The following is a 20,596-nucleotide window of genomic DNA, read 5'->3' on the forward strand; positions in this document are numbered from 1 at the left end:
GGAAAGTGGCAGAAATCCAGCTACTTGGCACATTTTACAATTAGTCCAGACAAAACACTAGTAAATGTACTCTGCTTTGGCACAGAATAGGCAGTGGGATGTTATGAAGCTTTCTTGCATGCAACTTTTTATCATTTCATGACCCTGGTAAGTTTGAAACTGGAATTTACTCATCTGCTGATTGTACAACACATTAGGCTGTAGAGGAGCATGAGACCCTACTGTGTGTCTTTGTTTTAAGATTTTTTTTTCACTTAGCTTGAGATCATTGTTTCTTTGTTTTTAAGATTTTTTTTTCACCTAGCTTGAGATCATTGTTTGGATGATTAGTACATGAAAATGGCCATATTGGCTCAGACTAAAATCTGTTTAGTTTAGTACCTTATTTTCAGGATTAGCCAGTAATGGCTGCACTGGGAGTAGTAGAGCATGCATAAAGTGAGATTTCCATGACTGTCTCTTCCAGTTTCCAGCAAGGATATCTGACAGTGAAAAAGTCCTTTTGCCTTTTGTGCATTTCCCACAACAACCATCTCCCACCTAAGGAAAGTTTGGCTTTGACTTTAAGTGTATCCGAAAGCTGTACAAAATGCATCTCCCTGGCCTTCACATCTCTGAGCTGTGCTTCACTTCTGGATCTGTACTGGAAAAAAACGATCATTTAAACCAGTGGCTGAAAATATAATTTGATGCCTCATCATCAATAATTTTTATTACAGTGTGACTTGCACAACGTGTCCATCACGGGAGGTGCCACGGTGCTCAGTGGTGTACGCCCTTCAGTATGCCTGTGCTTAATGACTAAATGCTGTGCTAACCTGAGCTTTAAATGATTTCACATCTCTCCCTTCTGCCAGTCCCATTTTTTAATTTAACGTTATATTTGCTATGTTTTTAAAAAAGCCACCCTCTGTAGTAAAGGGCTGTAGAACTTCTTTTGGAGAACTGGAAGGTGTTTTTATACATCACTGCATAAAATCTGCATGTGTATGGGGCTGGAAAAAAAGTGCAATGCTGTAATGTCTCACTCACACTAGCTGGGAAACCAAGTCCCTAGAACTACCCCAAGTCCTGAATGCCAGTGCTATTTTCAGTCAGAGGTATGTAGCTGCTGCTGAGCACGCACATAATGGATGTGCTGGCAGCTCATCTTTATGCCAGTATTTAAAGTCACAGAGAAATGCAGTTAATAAAACATCTTTCAAAACATCTCCCATTGCTGCTGTAAGCCATCCCTTATTGCTCCTGTGATGCCCAAAGACCTTTACAAGCTTCTCTCAGCTCCTTGATGTAACAATATTGGAGTTTGCCCCACGCCACAAGCCTGCCATTGTGCATCAGTGCCTCATGTTACCTGCCATCAGCTTGACCATTTCAGATCACTGAAAGTGTTTTAGAGACTCCAAATGAAAATGTAGAGGTATCAGGCACTGCAGGTGTTGACTGTTACACTGCCTTTGTGAATCACTACACCTGCAGGAATTGAAAATCTTGTTACCTGTGAATTTAATGAGAATCAGCTTTATCACTAGGTAGGATTTAAGGGTAGAAGACTCCATTTGTTTGAAAACACGTGTTTGCAATAATTAAACAAAGTTACATAGGAAAATATAATATGCACAGCCGTAAGATTAAATTCTATGCAGATTTTCCTAAGCTGCAGCGTCATCTTGGGGAGCTTGTGGCATGGGCTAATTAATCCTCCATCCCCTGCCTCAGACCTGCTTGGCCCAAGGGAGTTTTTAGAGCTATGCCTTTACTGCTGCTGTTGTTGTTGTTAAAAAAGCTCACGCAGAAAAGGCATGACTTTCTGTTCTCCTCTCCCGAGAGTGAGTGCTCCTCCTCTTTAGCTGTGCCTCAGCTCTTATGACTGGGAGCTATAGCATCCCATAATAATGCAAGCAATTGGCTCAGTTCTCACCATTTTCCTCAATAAACTCTTTTAATTTCTATTGTACCTTAATTAGCACTTTCCTGGCAACACCTTTGAATTGGCTTTTTTTGTTTCAAGACATTTAAAACCGCAGTGGTAAAATGTATAAATCACCTATTAGAACAGTATTAATTACATGTGTTTTCCTGATGACTGATGTTGGCCTTTCCTTATGACATTTAGCATGGCACATCATGAAACCAAGGAGGGAGGTGTCCAGGCTGGGGTACACATTTACACCTGGAGTATTTGAGATTTCATGGTGTCAGTGTCAGTCATTGCACACCAGCAGCTGTTTAAGGACATATCCCCCAAAGGCACACCAAGATAGATATTTAGGGAGCTGTGCACTTCCCTTGTATTTGAAGTTAGAAGTCAAAACAAATTGGTTTTGTTTTGTTTTTTTTTTTTTTACATGCTGTTTGTGGAATATTACCTTGTGTACCTAGCACAAGTGGGGTTGGGATGAAAGGGGAACCTGCACCCTTCCCTACCTGTGCTACACGCTCTGGATAAGCATTTGTCTTTCTGAAAGTGGAATTATTTGTATTTCAGGTATCCTCCCTGGGCCTATCTTGGAAGCTAGTTCTGCAGCCGCCCTTCAGTCATGATTGTTTCAAGATTAAAGGCCATTTCCCTGTCATTGCCAAGCCTTTTTCTTCTTGCTTTTCATCTCTCAGCATCACAGAATGCACCTGAATACTCTGAAGCTGAACATCAGCAGTGTGTCAGGAAAGAACACCCCACAATTGCTTTTGAAGGTAAGAGCTATTCCTGTTTCAGATTCCATTTAGGTTTAGTCTGTGCTGTTTTCCTTACACCTGTAATCCACAGGCCAGTGAAAGTGGCCTGACAATCATTTTCCCATTGATGCTTTACAGTGTTTTAATTCGAAGTTTCACAGCAGTCACTTAATACAGGCAGATTTGGAACTACTGGTCTAAGAATCTCCATTTTCTATTCTGCTACAGGCTCCCTGTAATCCTGTGCCACGCTGAAACCATTTTTAAGTTTCCTTTTCTCTAACTGGATTCAGTAATGCTTATATACCTCACCTGGCTTGCTGGAGCCAGACGCTTAATAAGTGAAATGTGATAGAGAATGTGGACACACTTGAATGCAAGAGAAGTAAGTTGATTTAAAATTGCAGGGAGTGGTGACCCTTTTGTTTGGAGCTTTTTTGGTTTGGTTTGGTTACATATTTGTCACCTGTGCCAGTAGTTTTTCTGTCATTCGTCTGGGCAATTAACTTGAATGTGAGAGGGGTCCTTTGTGTGGCAGTGGGCAATCTTTTTACTGTTCTTTTGAAGCATAGAATTTGTCTTATCTTTATCCCAGTCAGATTTTCCATGAGCATACATGTACTCCTAAACTGTTATCTGGATAATCTGTCCACTTATTCACACAACGGGTAGATCATTATATTGGTATCACCATTATTTCAAAATACACTTCAGACCAGTGTGTTAAGCTCAATGTGCCAGCATGAGCAGCTGCTGAGTCTCCTTGCTAAAAATGGTTTCCTCCTAAATGTTGAAATATCGATTTCAGTTTCCATTTAAGGCTTTGCAGTGCATCTCCAGTTACATTCTTTGCTAAAGGCAATTAAGTACCTTGCAATGTGTCTCTAGTTAGGTTCTTTGCTAAAGGCAATTTAGTTGTGGTTTTGTGACCTTTGAGATAGAGTTTCCAGGAAGAAAGTAGTCAAAGGCATCCTTGCTGACCTTTCAGGATTCTTCTAGAGAGCTTTACTATTCTTCATGGAGAAGGAAACTCTTGTCTCTTAAACTGGAAAGTTTAAGAGATTTCTTGTCTGTTTTCCATTATCCATGCCTTAGAGGTTTAAGTGGATTAAAATAAATTAGCAAAATCTTTAAGCCTATAGGATACAGCACTGGCTCTAACCTTGCTCTGGTAAATAAACCTTGATTTTAATTGCTAAGTAAGTCTAACCATCTGTTTTAACTGGGTAGGGCCAAAAGCAGAAACCCTTACTGTTAAAACACAGTGAACCTCAGTTGGGTATTTAAATAGATAATACAATAATGAAGATGTTATAGAAAAGAGAAAAAGTGTTGCTCTCTCTATTAACCAGGAACACCAAACTTTGAGTTTATAGAGGCTGTGTCTGTGTTATCCAGTACTGAGGTAAATCATTCTGCATTAATTAATTCTTTCATTGCATTAGGAACCCCAGTTCCTGATGTTGAGGAATTGGTGGGCATTTTTTGGCACTCAATATGATTGCTTCTCCACAGAATCACTGGCTATGTAAACACGTTCATAATCTGCCAGTTTGCTTTGTTTTAATCAGGTGAGAATATTTCACAGAAAAAAAATAATCTGTCTTCCCCTTCACTGTTCTTGTTCCCTTTCCCTCTTCAGTGATACAGGGCAAAAACTGTTGAGTTAATTAGAATTTGACAACTGTGCAAAAGAAAGACTGAAATTGCAGACACATCAAGAAAATGACCCAGATTATCATTTGAGTCTCTTAAACCCAAGTTAGATTCAGAGTTATTGTTTTTTCTCAGCAGCTGTTTCCTTGTGATTGTTCATGATAGTTTAATCTTATATTTTCTGCTGCAAGGCTCAGCTGGAAAATACACAGGAATAAAATTAAAGGCACCTTTTTTCCACTGCACATATCTTTTAAAATCTGTGAAGAGGGCTCACACATCCAAACCCACATCTCAGCTCATAATCTAATTTACCTTAAAGCTATACCCTGTTCTGATGCCAGCACATGCAGGTTTAGGCTGCAAGGGGGAAAAATAGGGGAATATACATTTTATGTAGATTTTATGTGCTGTTCCAGATTGCTCTGAGGATGTCTCTGCTTAACAGTGTGGCTCGTGGGCTTTCTGTGGGTCTCCAAATGCATTGTCTCATGGATCACAACCTGGTACGCAGTGGGAATGTGTAAAGATTGAAAGAATGACCCCAGCAGCAGCCCTGCTGATGCTCCTGCTGCCAGGGGAAAGGATTATGTTACATCAGCAATTTTCAGTGGATGGACCATAATAATAATAAGGCCCCTGACCATTCAGTCATACAGGATGCATTAATTTACTGCCAGAATGAAAAGGTTAACAAAACAGTTTATGTTACTAAGGGGTTGAATAGCTTCTTTTTCACAGCCTTGCTAGCCAGGTTTCCCATCACCAGACAAATGGGATGCCATAGCATGTTTTGTATTCTCTAGTCTTTAGTTCCCACCTTGCTTGTGCTCAATCTCTTTTTGTTGTACTTTACCCCTAGATGATGATATTCTTAACATCCAGTTGGCTGGATAATATCCCTGTCATGGAAGAATCCCAAGTAAAACTTTCTGTCTATCTTTGCCCTTATTTCCTGAGAAGTTATGTATTTTCTATGTTGTGCTTATTGTATCTCATCCACACTAGTCAACCATCTGTTTGAATTGGTATCTCTATTGCTATGAGAGTGGTAAGAAAGACAGAGGACAATACAGGCCCTACTCATTTAAGGAGAAAGGAGTCTACATATTCAAAATGCTTTTACTTTAGCTGTGTTCAGACAAAATGCCTGTTTCTTTACAGAGTTCATTCTCCAAAACACCTGCTGCTACTTGCGACCTAGAGAAAAAGGTCTAGACAAGTCGTGGGACATAAATTCTGGCTCTAAATATACTTTACATTCTAAAGATAAAGTTTGCACTGCCAGGAGAGATGTAGACTGGGAAGGGGCCATAAGCTGAATAGTTTATCCTAGCAGCCTGCATAGAGATTGTGAGGGACAGGTTAGGAATTTCATGCTGCAAGCACTGTCCTGTGTGTTTGCACAGTACCAAACTAACACAATGGTGCCCCAATTTCCCTGGGGCTTATAAATGATGCTCATTGTACAATTCACCAACAATAATAACGTACCCAGTCTGGGCTTTTCATAATTAGATTGTTCTACTCTGTGCTTATAGGAAATCCAGTTAAAGTTTGATTTCCCTTGTTAGATCAATAAGAAAATGATCTTCTACTTCCCAGGAGGCTGTTTCTGGTGTTTTATTAGCTGTTTGGCTGTGAGTGGGTTGCTACATTAAGGGTCTTGCATGCTTGTTTATTTTTCAGTGAGTTGAGAAATTAGTGAAACAAGTCAAGTATATCTTTAGTGCGTCCTTTTTTATTTATACATGCATGAACACATGCATCCAAGTCCCATTTCACAAAACAGTTTGTCATCCTGGCACAGCTCCCCTGTGGACCACTCTGGTAATCTGAACACTAGAGAAATTGTTTCTAGGCTTTGTCAATCATGTTCATCTTTCTCATATTTTCCATATGCATCTTATAAACAGTAGATCAATCCCTCCATTTGCAACTGGGCGATGCCTGTGTCATACTTGGCCTGGTTACTTGTTGTACAGCTCTCTCTTGGACATAAAGCACCTTTGCTATTCATTAAACACATTTGGAGTTCCTTTGTAATGTGCCTCTTGGGAAAGCCAGAAACATCTTCCACACCAATACTATGTAAGGTTTGTTGTTTCGAGAGCCAGAACCATGAGTGACATGTATAGATGTTTGTAATGCCTGCAGAGTGCTTGGTTTCAGCTTGTTTACCAAGGAAATGCTTAAGAGTTTGCAAACTCATCTGTGTTTCATGAATCATTTGGACATTCACAACTCCACTACAAATGAGTTGTAGTCAGGTTTCCACTTGCAGTTTCTACCATTATTTATTTCTCATTAGTTTTATCCATTAAATCACTATGCTCAGGAAAAAGTATGATAGACTTCCCAGGTTTTTCTCTGTTCTGTCTCCCAGGGCTTTCTCCCTTGGGTCATGGCAGTTAGGGTAAGCTGGAAGAACATCATTTGTCTCTGCTTTAATAATTGCAGCCTGTCTTCATCCATAAAAACACTTCAACTGATCCCATGTTGAGGCAGAGGAGAGAGGTGGACTTGGTTAAATAGCTTATATCTCAGATCTTCTCAGGACAGCAAATCTCAGCTTTGCAGACTGTATCATCATGGCTGATGTGAGTTCTCAATGTGTGGCATTTGATCCATTGTCTAATCCTCAATCTCTCCTAGATGCAGACAAGTTTCTCTGCCTGTTGCCTCAGGTTTTCAAAATGAATTAGTTTGGGAGTGTTTATATCTGGGGTTTTACTTCAGACCGTCTGTAATTATTACTCCCTACCAGATAAACGTGATTCAGGTGACTAGAATGTAGGTTGCTATGTATTTTCTCAATATTTTATTTCTTTTAAGAACATTTCATTGAAACATGGCCAGCTTCAAACACTGAAACCTGTGGGGAGCAGCTAAGTGTTCGCTTGTTATATTGAAAGCAAAAGCTGTTTTAACTTTGTGGGCTGAAGGATAATAAGATATGATTTATTTCTTTAGAAGGTTCTTTACATTTCACCAAACACCACCACTAACATTCAATTGGTCACTAATACATTATTCCCTTTACTGTATATTGATGAGGGAAAAAAGCACATTAGCATTCATGAACTCCAAAGGCCAGCTAGGAAAGCCTCTTAGGAAATTCTGGTAAAGATTTACACTTTCCTTGAGCAAGTAAGATCTTGACAACCCAAACCAAAATTTTAGTTAACAAAGGATGAAGATTGTGGGATGAAATATTAGAAGTGTATCTGGCTAAGCATCAAAGGGAAGGCAAAATACACTATAGGAGAGTTGTCTTCTAGCTCACAGCCGTGATGCCCTTGAATGTCCACACAGGGAGTCCAAATATTAACTAGTGATGGAGTGTTGACTGCAGAGTGGTGGAATCCTGTGGGTGCTTCAGAATACTTAACCTTCAGTGCATTTCAGTATGGATTTTATATCCATTAAGCATGCCTTGTGGCAATTTTCTTTTTAATCTTGAAAAATAGAACTGTGGCAAATGAAGCTGGTATGTTCTTCTTTAGATTTGATTTAGATTTTTTTGAAAATTATGACTGATAAAGCCATAAATATACAGTGGTTAGGGAAGTAATTTGCTTTCAGGCAAAACTTCTGAAAATTACACCCTACAGCTCTCAATATATTTTTCATTCCATAATAATAATTATAACAGTAATGATACTAGTTCTTTGACACTTTCTCATTAATGGTGTCCAAGGCACTTCACAAATAATTGCAATGAGATTTGATTGAAAAAATTATTCAGTATGCTGTTTCTTGGGGCCTCAAGACAAAAAGGGGGTTTTGGAAGAGTGCCCTTCATTCACGAAATGCTTTAGATGGAATAAATCATGACAAGCAGGGGAGAAAGGAAGACTTTACAGTGAAGCTTCAGGAAGCAAAGTAATCAATTAACTCATGTATTGCAATGAGGGAAGATAAAAGTTTGAAGAGGTACAATAGCTCAAGAGAAGGAGCAGCCTCTGACCATGGGTGGTGGTGTTGATGAGAGGGGGGCATCCTCAGCAGCATGACCAAGTGAGATAGACTCACAGTGCTCACAGTATGGAAGAACAGGTGCTCCAGTGTATTATGTGTGGACCAAGGCTATGAAAAACTCATGTCACCAGCAGAGCAGCTTAATAATTCCCAGGGGTACCGCTGATGTAACTGGGGCTAACAGCAGCAGCTATCACCAGCATGTGTGTGCTCCTGTCTTTGGCATGGGGGTTGGATCTGGGACACAGAAACGGGCAGCCTTTTTTCAGATCCCAAGCACCAGAGAAAGGAAACAGGGTGGAAAGTAAAGCAAAGTGTTCATCTTCTTTTTCTGTGGTTTGGTTGCAAACAAAGACATGCCTTACAGAGGCCTTATTCTCAAGTTTACTTAGTGTAGTTCCCTAACTGAACGAGTTTGTGTGCCAGTGGTACAGCAGGCCTCATTTATTTAGCACATCTGCTTCTGATGAGTGTTAATATATTACATGCTCCTGAAACCTTCCGTTCAAGGGTGTCATTATGCTTTGATAAAGTTCACTTTAGTACCAGCAATCTCATAAGACATATTCTTGTTTAATCATGCGGGGTTCACCCTGGAAGGCTACAAACAGTCTGAGCTCAGTCAAGCACTGAAGTCAAGTACTTATGTTAAAGTGGGATTGTGTACTTGAAACCAAGAGTATGCTAATGTGCAGGGCTAGGCCACAGTCAAAGTGCACAGCACTGGAACATCAATTCTGTAAATGGAAACCCTACCATATAATTTTGTTTCTAAAGTGTTATACTATCAGAACGCTGATAGGTCCAGCTGGACAAATTGTTTCTTCTAACATGGCTGACTCAAGTGGTTAAGTAATCCAACATGTTCTTTGGCTTAGTATAGGATTAGCTGGATAAAAGTCTGTGATCTGCAATACACAGTAGACTGGGTTAGAGGTTTTTATGATAATTTCTAGCTTTGGGAGGTGCAGATAAAATCCTCAAGAAACTCTTCCTTTGGCTTAAAGAGCTCTGACTTCATAGATCATCCATTCTTTCCTTTTTATAATATTTGGTGATCCATACAATGTATTTCAGTGGAAATGCTTGAGTTGCAAAATTCAGATTTGCATTTTACACATGGGGATTGCGCAGTTTTACAGCACGTCAGTAAAAGAGGTGGAGGCCATTGACAAAATATAGTTTCTGATAATTCTTTACTACCATTAGCCAGTGTCCGATTTAAAAATACTGATCCTAATGAGAACAGCTTCATTTCAAAACACTTTCAGGAATTTACAGCCTCTGCTCTGATTCATTCATTGCTGTAACTGACTCACGATGGGACCTTTGTCCTCAGAAGTAAGCCTGGCAGTTAAACAGCACAAACTGTGTATTCGACTGGGCATCTCCAGTTCAGTCTCTGGCGAGCCAGCAAAGAAGATCACCTTCTGCTTCAGATGTTCGTCACAATCAGACACATCTGCTTCCGTGGCAGATCTGGCTACCTGCAGGTGAAATTCAAGGAGAGTTTAGCCCTGCTTTCTCTGCCCTTTCCTACCTTCTTACTAGTGAAAATTATTGTCCTTAATCTTCTACCACCTCTACTGGCACAAGTGGCTGATGTGAACATGTAACTGTAAGGAAGTGAAAAAAATTTGCCTCCAGATGTGGAGGAATCAGACTGAAGGATCCTTGAATGATGACAAAGCGGCGTTGTTTTTTTCCCCATCAGACTGCAGTGGTGGTAGAGCCAAGATGCAGCTTGCTTTCCTGTCTGAAAAGAGGGATTATACTGATCAGAATGTCATAGGAAACTGCAAGTGATGCATGAGCACTCACTTTATCTTTCTCAGGGAGGGAGATTGCGTGACAGCTGCGGGGCTTGTCTCGGTAAACAATGGATCACAATACTTAAACATTGCAATGTCCTTAAGAGAACAAGAAATCTCTGGGTTTGCTAGCACTGAGGCTGTGTGTGGCACCAGTTAGCCGAGTTTCACAAGGTGATAATGGGACCATGCAGTGCTGTATGGGGCAGCAGGCAAGGTTGTTGAGGAGGGGAGGCAGTGTAAGGGTAGTGTTTGCCCCAGCTGACAGACTGCTGAGGAAAGCCAAATCCATTCTTTCCATAAAGTCCTGTGCTATGTAGACACACACCTTTGGTACTGTCAATCTCAGGCAGGGCAAATGGACACACTTATTTCTCATGGACGTGCATCCATTACCAACACCCCCAGCAATGTGCCATCCCCTCTTGCTCTTCGTTGGCCATTGCCAGTGAGGACCTACAATGTATGTGGACTTACCATCCCTGGAGGTATTTAAAAGAAAAGTAGATGTGGCCCTTACAGACATGGCTTAGTGGTGGACTTGGCAGTGCTGGCTTAACAGTTGGACTTGATCTCAGAGGTCTTTTTCAAGCTAAATGGTTCTACGTTATCTGGGGTTTGAGGTCTTAGGGGAGTCTGAGCAATAGGAGCCACGCTGAAGAGGGAAGAACCTCTCTCATGTTACAGGACTTCTTTTCCAATCCCCAGCCTGAGGCCTGGGGATTTACCAAGTGGAGAGTCTTCTGGCTCCTGGAAGTCGTCTGGCTCTCTACCTGGGGCAGGTCTCGACTGAGCTTCTGCCTGCCCCTCACCATGTGCAAATAGGAAGCCAAATGAAACTGAGAATGGGCTGAGACTGACCTCCCTGATGGAGCAGAACTGCTGAATACTGTAGAAATGTGCAAATTTGGGATGTGAATTGCAGTCTTTCAATATCCTTCCTTGAGGTGGCCCCAGGACAACTTACCAGCACATGTCCCCTACTGGAAGTAAGCACTAGTTCATGCTTATTATCTGGTGTTTTCTTTATCTGCGATTGAATCCCTGGGTTCTTCCTCCTATATTGGTGTGTTTTGCCAGCTGGTCCATATTAATAACAAAAAAGTAAATAAACAAGCAGTCATAATTGTACTTTTGTAAAAATTGGGTTTGGACTAAGTTCTTTTTTCTCCATATTGAAACAATTTAGCAACACTTGTTTTGAAGAAATGATTAAAATTTAGGAAACAAAGTAAAAATGCTTGGTATGCAATAGCCATACTTAGTGCCTCCTGTACATCATCTGCATTTCAGATAATTAGACCTTGATGCACCAGCCAGTATCCCTAAACCCATTTAATAATCGGAAGTACTGAGACAGTAAATAGTTTCATGATTTGCCCAAGACAGAGGACTGTTGGGCTCTTGGGACCTTGCCTACATCTCCAGATGTCGTTTCTCTTTTGAGATGGAAGAAGCTCAGCAAGGTCAGTTCAAGGAGGAGCTGTAAACAGTAAGGGGAGAGGCACAAAACATTTGACATATCTTTAAATGCTTACTATACTTATTGTGATTCCTATGTCTCTGTGGAGGTGCAACCTGAATCTTTGTTTTGGGGTTTTTTTTCCACTTTAGGATGGTAAAAAACAGAATCTTTTCTTCTGTCTTGTTCTATTCCTTGGTAGCTGAGGGACAGGACTATTCCTTCTTTTATGATACTAAGGGAGAAAGTCTTATTCTTTCTTTATCCAGTCATTTCCTATCCACATATCCTTGGACAGTTTGCTTCTTGGATCTCATGGAAAGGGAATGGCTCACTGTAAACTGCTGTCACAGTGACCTGCAGGCCACTCGTGGTTTAGCTCATAATTGAGGATAATTGAAGCAGAGAATGGTCTGAGATGGTAGGTCTGATTCTGAAAAGGGGACATTTTTTCAGTCTACACCAAGGAGACATCCTGAGGCCTTACCTTATGTTACAAGGTGATTTGTTCTCTCAGAGAAGGAGTTTCGTAGTTGGTCAAGACAGGAAAAATTGTTTGAGTGGGTGGAAAATGAGGTAGAAATGTGGGTTTGAGTGGGCAGGAAATGAGGTAGAAATTTGGGTAGAAGGTGAAGACTGCTTGAGAAAAGAAAACGGGAGTGGGAGGAGAGGTGAATGTAAGGTCAGAAGGATAAACTGAATGGCACCATAAAAATAAGACATCTGGAAGAACATCTGAGTTGGGTTTGGATGCTGAGGAGAGAGAGAAGGAACCTGTTGGTTTGGCCCATTTTGTAGAAGGGGATGTACTCTGTCAACAGTCTTCCGAGTCCTCATAGCTGTGAGTGGAGATCAGAGATTTAGGAAAACAATGAAGTTAGAAATTGCAGCATTTGGGATGAAGACGTATTTAATGTACAATTAAAGATTTCAACGGATCAGGTTAAAAGAAAGAGAGAATACCAGTAATGAGGTGGAGGTGGTGATGGGAAGACAAGACAGCAGGGTGATACGTATGTGTAGGAGGACTTCTGGGGTAAAGCCAGATTGAGCTTTTTGGCCTCATAAGTAAAGTTGAGCTCTGAGTGCTGACACATTTGTTTGCTCAGCTCTGCCCGCACAGCAAAAGATTTCTCCCTCCCCTGATAAATTTGCTAAATTGCAGAGTGGCTTTGCATTGTAGAGGCTACTTTTACAGCTCAGCATGGGGTGGGAGTGAAAGTTAATGTCCAAAGTCTATTGCAGTAACCTATGGTGTGACCTACAACAGAGAGATAAAATTTAAAATGAAGCTGATATTAAAATATGATTCATTGTCAGTTCAATAAAGATAATGCTGTAATTTCACTTTAACTTCTATGAATTCTTGGAAGGGTCCACACTTGCAGCATTTGAGAAGACAGGTGGTAGCATGCATGGGTGGGTAGTCATTAGCCTTCTGAGCTTTGGTTACAGCCTTGTTTGCGTTGTCTCTGATGGATTCTGGTCAGTGGCCCACACAGAATGGAAACTGTGACCTCACTCTTAGCAAGCAACTGTCTGCTTCATGAAAAATGCTCTGAATACTGAGGATAATTGAAGCAGAGAATGGTCTGAGATGGTAGGTCTGATTCTGAAAAGGGGACATTTTTTCAGTCTACACCAAGGAGACATCCTGAGGCCTTACCTTATGTTACAAGGTGATTTGCATCTGCTGGTCATGGTCGGGATCCAGCAATGAGAGTCCTTCAGGTTGGTGGATGGTCTGAAGAAAAGCTAAGTGCCTGAGTACTTGCAAACTGGAGTATCTGCCAACAACTATACATAATTTTCCCTGGGCCAGGACTGAAGCAAACCAAAAAGGGAGGAGACTGTACAAGTTATAGAAGTCATGGCTGTCATCTGGGCCTCACCAGGAGTGCTGAAATACTCACATACAGTAATTAAGCATGCCATGAACTAGTAAACTGAGTTAAGAGAACTTAGAAGAGACCACTTTGAGGCAGTAAGGAAGCACTTAATGAGTGGTCAAGTTAACACTGCACAAAAGTAGATCTGAATATCTGCACAATAGGTATTTATTTATTTATTGCCCTTGAGTCTTACAGGACCAAAGTGCTACATGTATGCTCTACTTCATTGCACAAACTTTTACTGTTGAATCAGCCTATTTTACAGGAGCTTTATGTAAGGTATGGGGTTCAGGTTGTCTTTTCTGGAATGGGGACCCTCTGAATCTTCCTTCTTGTTTAACTTCCCTATCTTCTTCCCTTAAGGTCTTTTTATGATCTCTTTGAAGCTTTTCTCTGCAATCCTAGGATAGGAGCATGGTTAAGTAGGAGCATTTTACACAAAAATCCTTGGTCCTGTTCAGTTTAGTTTCTTTTGCTTCAGACTAGGAAATCCATGCTGAAAATTATTTTGCAAGATATAGCAACATGAATACCACAGTGGGTAGCTGTACTCGGTGCACCTTGCAGTGGGTTGGCAATTCCAAGGCATGAGCATTTAACCTCTCAGCTCTTGTGTGATGTGCGCTGGACGCACAAAGCTGTTGCAGCCTGCTTGGGATGAGAGCAACAAGGGGGCTTAAGAGAGATGAAGCAGTAAATGCTGCCCTTCAGATAGGGAAGTCTCAACTCAGTGTTTACATATTTCTTTCCTCCAAAACACACAGAGTGAGGATGAGGTGGGGAGCAGCTGATTTTGAGGAGATGAAAACTCAAGTATTACCAGGTTTACCACATCTTTAGAAGCTGATCCAAACCCCATCAAGCTCAGTGGAAAATCGCCAATGATTTGAAGAGTGTCTGGATCGGGCCCTTAAGCCCAGCTCCTGCAATTTGGCACACTGTTCTTTGTGCAGCTGAGTAATCCTCATCCCAGTCCTGTACTCTCAGGAAGTCAGAGCACAGCAATGTGCTAGCAGGCTGCAGGGACCACCCTCTGAAATGGCAGAGAGCGTCCTTTCACCTTGTCTTAGGCATGCAGAATAGCCTGAACACAGCTGTGTCTCCAGACTTACATTTCCTGTGAAGCTTTGTCTTCTTTGCAGCTGGATACCTGAACCACCTTGAGCTGTGGAGGGACTTGCAGAGCTTTAGAGGTTCTGCATCAATATCTGGAGATGGACGGTTTTGGAAACTGTTAAGCTTTTGTTCATTGCTTCTCGTGTGGAGGAAGTGAGAGTGTGGATCTTTAACCCCCTGGAAGTGATTAGAGATGAGAAGCACAAAGGAGGCCTTGATGAACATTTTCCCCCTAAGCCATGTGGTTCCTCGCTTTCCGGCTCCTGCTGCTGACATGCAAAACCAGAGCCTTGGTTTTTAATTTTTCATACTGTTTTTAAACAGATACTTTTGCAAATGTAAACATGCCCCAGCACTGAAGGTTTCCAGCCAAATTAAAGAGTCAACACTGGAAAAATCAGCCTTCAGAGGAAGGTCAAATACAAGCAATCTCTGGAGTTCATTGGGTCCATATGTGTAAACTTCAGCTAATATGGGATAGACTCAGGGCAGCACTTACCTTGCAGTACTCAGCTAGTTTCAGAGTGAAAGGCTGAAACTGTCCTTAGGGATGCCTGTGGTCTGAGCAGTAGATTTGAATGTGTTGAATGAAAAAAGATCCATGTTCTGACTCTTGGTTCCCTCTTAACAGGAGGAAAGAAAGTTGGGAAGGAAAATGTGCTGTTTGGCATTAATTCTGACAACTTGCATTTATACATTCTTATCTGGGACCATGCTGGGTTTAATAATCTCCAACTACATGCCTATAAAAGCTTAATTTTGCTGTGAGGATGCATGCCTTTCAGCCTTTAATTTAATAACTGGGAAGGGTTTCTTTATAAGTTGTACCACCTGCAGTAGTAATAGAAATCAAGACACTGCCTGTTATTTCTTGGGCTTGATTGACATTTGAACCAACTTGGAAAGATTCAAGCAAACTACTGCCTTTAATTTTTTTTAAATTATTTTTACCTGTAGTTTGTCAGAGCTTGCCATTAAAAGGAAGAACTGATGAGTGTACCTCTCTGAAGTGAGGAGCTTTTGCTTAGAGCAGCAGATGAAGACATATTCTTCCTGCCACTGCACTGTAATAGTGGGTTAGTTAGTAGGGAAGAGTTGGTAGAAGAGGAGGTAAAATGACAAGAGAAATTATGGCCTAAAAGCAGGATCCTTAAAAGTTATCATCATTATATAGAAATCCCCTAATCCTACCCCCGTCAGCCAGCAGAAATGCCAGAAGATCTGCAGCACATGTCAGCCGGCTAACCTGCCTGAAAGGTGTTATTGTTGCTGGTTCTGCTGCTTGGCTCAGAAATGTCTCTGCAGCTAAAGAGCTACAGGAAAAGAAGTCAGAGCCCCATTAGTTAGGAGAATGCCAGAGGTGAAACTGCAGTGCCTCCCTGGTGCTAGTACATCATTAAGGGTCCCAGAGGAGTGTAGGAGGTGGAGATGCTTGAAGGTTAGACGGGCTGAGTTATTCCTTAACTCATGCCTTTTCATTGAAGAGCAGAGGAGGTACACGTGTTGTGTGTGGTTATGCGGTGTGACGGGAATGCTGAGAAGGGTTGGAAGCCTCCAGCTCCCAGCAACGGAGTTTTTATATTGTGAGGATGGAGGTCTCGCTGTTGGACAGCTCCTGGCAGCATCCAGTTAGGCAGGGCATGGAACCAGGGCTGGTGGTGTCCAGCTCCGTGGTGAGGGACCTTAGGAACTGCTATGAAACATGGTGGTGTTCAGGACAGAGGCAGAACAAGATCCTGCTTTGGAAAGAGAGGCAGATCATGTAGAGTGTAGGGACTTTATTTATATGTTTTCTTAAGGTTTTGATAACTTAAGGGCTTGATTAAATTTCATCCATCCCTGGAGGGAGAAAGGACTTGAAATGGCTCAACAAATACCCCTGTGTCAAAAGTTTTATACTGTTGCACATCTGTAATCCCATGAAACATGCCAAGACAACAAAGGCCTTAATGAGATTCCTCATCAGCACTGTCCTCTCACCCCTATGGAAATGGGAACTAATGCCTACAACAAAGCGTTCAAACCTGACTGCCTTCAGTGAGACTACTCAATTTATCATTGGGGATATAAAATGACAGTGGAGCATGTTTTTGCAGAGCTCTTTTGAACTTGTCTGAACTATATCATTATTGTTATGAGTCATCAGATCATTGGCCTGTGTATTGGTATCTTGTTGGCATGAGACCAGAAGATATTACCTTTCATGTTGAGTCTCCTGGATCCAGTCCTTGAATGAGGTAGAGTTACTTGTCAACAGGTCACAGAGGGTCCTTTGGTCTCATTTGTGCCTGACTCCCCGAGATATTTGGTATTCTCCATGTATTTTACAGCCATAGTAGTTAACAGTTCTCAAGAGAAATCTTCACAGTAGAGCTGAATGACTTTCTGAAAGATACATTTAAATCCATTCCCATTTATTTTGTGCTGTAAAGCTGTAAGGTGAGAGGTTGAAATTCTGCGATCTCTAATACACACAAGGTCAAAGTCGGTAGTGGTATTGAAAGCTGGGATCCTGTGAATGCCCTAGCATCACGTCTGAGTACTCTAAAAATAGTAATTTACCTTTTTCTTTAAACAGGTGTGTTTTTTATTACAACAGGACTACTTGTCTTAGATCTCTCAGTTGATATTGTGTTAATATATTGGCTTCTAGAAGAGTTTTGCCTCTGTGACCAAAGTATAGGCAAGTCTTTTGCTTTCCATTTAACATGTGTGATTGCAGTTTGGACAATTGCCTAGATTGGCAAATGCAAGCTAGTTCATAGAGCCAGTCTCAAGCTTGTGCAGTCACTCAGCCACAAAAATGCTGTGATGACACCCCACACCCCACCATCTAAAAATGAAGGAATGATTTAACTGATAGGGATCTGAGATGTTAGGTAAAGTGAAACCTAGAAGAGAAGCTAAGACCTGAAAGAGAAGGTAAAACCTGTCATTGGAACAGCTGGGTCCTGAGTGTAGATCTTTTGTACTCTAAGTTGGTTCTCCATCAGTTGGCCTTACCTTCTGTTTCTGGTGGGCAGCAGTTTCCTTTTGATTAGCACAGAAGAAAAGGCTATGCAGGTGTTATGGCAGGCAGCCTTGTCCCTTTACACCACTTAATCCTTGCACTGAAGACGTTTCCTCAGTTTTAACAGAAGTAAAATCGAGCTGCTGTTGTCTCTGAAACCAATGCTGACACTCCATTTTGGATGTGAAAATAAGTGCTGAGATGGCCTTGTGTTTATGTGAGGGTTTTTTGCACATTCTGCTGAGAATCATAATGAATAGAAGCCCTTTAAAGAGGTTATTAATTAGCCTTCCCCTGACAGATGACTCGGTAGGAAATCCATTAGCGGATGTCCGGGTGAACTCACAGCTTTTGGAGCAGCTTTATTATTTTCTGTTTTCTCATTTTCATTGCAGATCTGAAGCCCTGGGTGTCGAATTTCACCTATCCAGGTGTGCATGACTTTTCTCAGCTTGCACTGGATGCCAACAGGAACCAACTCATTGTGGGAGCAAGGTAAAGATAATCTTAATTAGTCTAGGGTGGCTGCTCAAGCTCTTTCCCTTCAGGTTCTGGCTTCAGAGGAGAGTGTGTTTCCAGCTTATGTGGCCAGTTTCCTCCTCAAAAAGAAAGCTATAATTTATGTAGAGAGATTGAGATGTCTAGTATAATTGCAAAGAAGAGAAAATTACTAGAATTAAAAAAAAAAAGATGCAATCAAAATGACTGGTTAATGAAGCAGAATGCTGGCATCTCACTCAGTATTGTGAATGTTAGAAGAGCTACAGTAAATCATTCTGCACCATCCCTCTGCCAGCACAGAATTTGACATCATGGTTTATTTGCTGTGGCCAGACTTTCCCTCAGAACTAGGTTCATCTGTTCACCTTCGTATAAGTAATAGTGGCAATGTGAATAGTTGCTTTCTTCTCTCTTAGAATTCACTTCAGAGCCTGTTTGCTTCATGTGGCTGATACAGTCAGATCCTCACCCAATGCATTTTTGTGCAACTCTATTCTTCTGACCTATTGTATATAATTAGCATATATTTTCCTTTATTTTTAAACATTGTTTTTATTTAGGATACCATATGAGGGGGGTGGAAACAGAGAAGATGAGCACAGGCAAGCTCTTACAAATTTAGAGCTGCATGGGAAAAAGAGCTGTGCTTCAGTGAAATAATATACGTCAGGAGTTGTTGAATCATGAGCCCCAACAGCGATGATTTTTTATTGCATAATAAACAGATAAGACAAGCCAAAAAACCCAAAAAGGCTAAGCATGGTCTAACAAATCAGTTTAAGTATAACATTTAGAATCAGATAACACTGTAGTAGCAGTCTCTACTATTAATGAAAATGGAGGAAGAGACTGCTTTCTTCCCAGGATATTCAGCAGTAGAGGACAGGGATGCAAGAAGCAGGGGTGGAAGAACTCATGGTACAAACAAGAGAAAAGAGCAAGACTTGTAGCAGAAGGAGAGTCTTTTGCTTCACAGAAACAACTGAAGTGTGATTTAATATACATATTCTGTGTGTATTTGTACAGTAAATAATAACACCTTCCTGTAGCTGTTAAAATTGCCAGAGGCCCTCCTACTTTTCATACAGAAACATTTTACTTTTCAAGCTGCGGCTTTACTTGTGCTGGGATCTTTAACCAGAAAGTATTAATATTTATTACTTCAGAATGTCATTGCTTTGGGGATGGCTGTGAACAGTGCCTTCTACCAGGCATTGCACAAACACAGGCCCAGTGCTCTGAGGAATTTATGCTTTACATAATTTGGCTGCACGGCAGTTTCTCCCCACGCAGGTGCTGCTAACGTTGACATGCTTCACCCCTGCTCAAACCCCAGCAACACGTCCTGGAGGGACTCTCTACCTCCCCAAGAGTTTGTACAAGTGTGGTTAGACAGGAGGCTACGATATCATTATAAACAGCGAAATGACAGCAAGTTTGGCTTCCCGCTGGAAGTACAATATATTGCAGTGTATTGCCTCATGAGGAAGCAGTGACAAGTATTTATAGAATTTGCTTGGAAAAGTCAGTTTTCATGAAGCACTACCCACCTGGCTGGGAGACTGAAAGTTTCAGTGGTGCCACACTGCTGTGCTGAGCAGTTCTGGGTACAGTTAAGGAAGTTGTAATTTCCCAGGGTGGAGAGTTTTTTGGGGTTGTATACAGACTTGGTGTGGGGAAAGGGGGGAGTGCTAATCCTTTTCCTCTTCACCACCTCATTTCTTCCCTGTGTGAGGTGATAGGGAGAGATACTTGAAAATGGGATGCTGCACAGTTCTGGGTGAGCTGGGCTCCCTCCTGGAGCTGTGCCTGAGAAACGGGAAGGGGAAGTAAAGCCTTTTCTGTTCCCTCCTTCCCTGATAAATCCACACCTTGTTCTGGACTATTTTTAGGGGTGATTTTTTGAGTCATTAGTTGCTCGTGCACCATCTGCTTGAATTTGCAAATGAAACAATACCTCAAAGAGATAGGAGCTGTCTCTATCCATCTCTGCAGGGTGTAATTTATGAAACCTAAATTTAAATGTTAACCACGTTTAAATGTGCTGCTGTAGATCATATTAGTAGTAACGCCAGCTATTCTGGGGTTATGGAAGGAGTTTGGGATCAGGGTGGCGTTTATAAGTACTCCCACTTCTCAATTTCCTGGTTAACATCATTGTCTTAGATGATAGCATTATAAATTATTTCAGACTACTTCTTTCTGTCTCTATTTAAAAGCAGTATGACCTCACCACAGCATCTCTTTGGCTTAGTTCGTCCTGTGTTTCAAAGCTTCATAGAAAATACTTCCTAGAAGAAAAGAAGATCCTGAGGCTCACAAGGGTTTTCGGTTTCAGGAATTGGACACAGCGTGACTGAAACTGTAAGAGGTATTGAGGGCATGCCATGCAGGCAGGGAGCTGGAATAACACGAGCCTCAGATTTTTAAGCTTTATCCTTATCTGAGAGCCCTCCCTGAATGACTGGTGCTGTCTGAGAGTAAACCAGAG

At 41.4% G+C, this 20,596-nt stretch overlaps 1 protein-coding gene across 3 annotated transcripts in view; it reads left to right on the plus strand.

The window, feature by feature from the left end:
* SEMA5B (semaphorin 5B) overlaps positions 1-20,596 on the plus strand; it is a 192,285-nt gene that overhangs the window by 58,324 nt on the left and 113,365 nt on the right. For 2 of the 3 annotated variants that reach the window (XM_008922938.3, XM_029959871.1), the window contains 2 exons: positions 2,489-2,694; positions 18,000-18,099. In XM_008922938.3, coding sequence (XP_008921186.1) covers positions 2,541-2,694; positions 18,000-18,099 — 254 coding nt within the window. In that variant the 5' untranslated portion in view covers positions 2,489-2,540. Of the gene's footprint in view, positions 1-2,488; positions 2,695-16,246; positions 16,364-17,999; positions 18,100-20,596 lie in introns of those variants that run through there. The other variant, XM_018072672.2, reaches the window with a different exon arrangement.

This window comes from Manacus vitellinus, unplaced genomic scaffold (assembly GCF_001715985.3).
Source record: "Manacus vitellinus isolate BGI_N305 unplaced genomic scaffold, ASM171598v3 scaffold_22_pilon, whole genome shotgun sequence".
Classification (NCBI taxonomy): domain Eukaryota; kingdom Metazoa; phylum Chordata; class Aves; order Passeriformes; family Pipridae; genus Manacus; species Manacus vitellinus.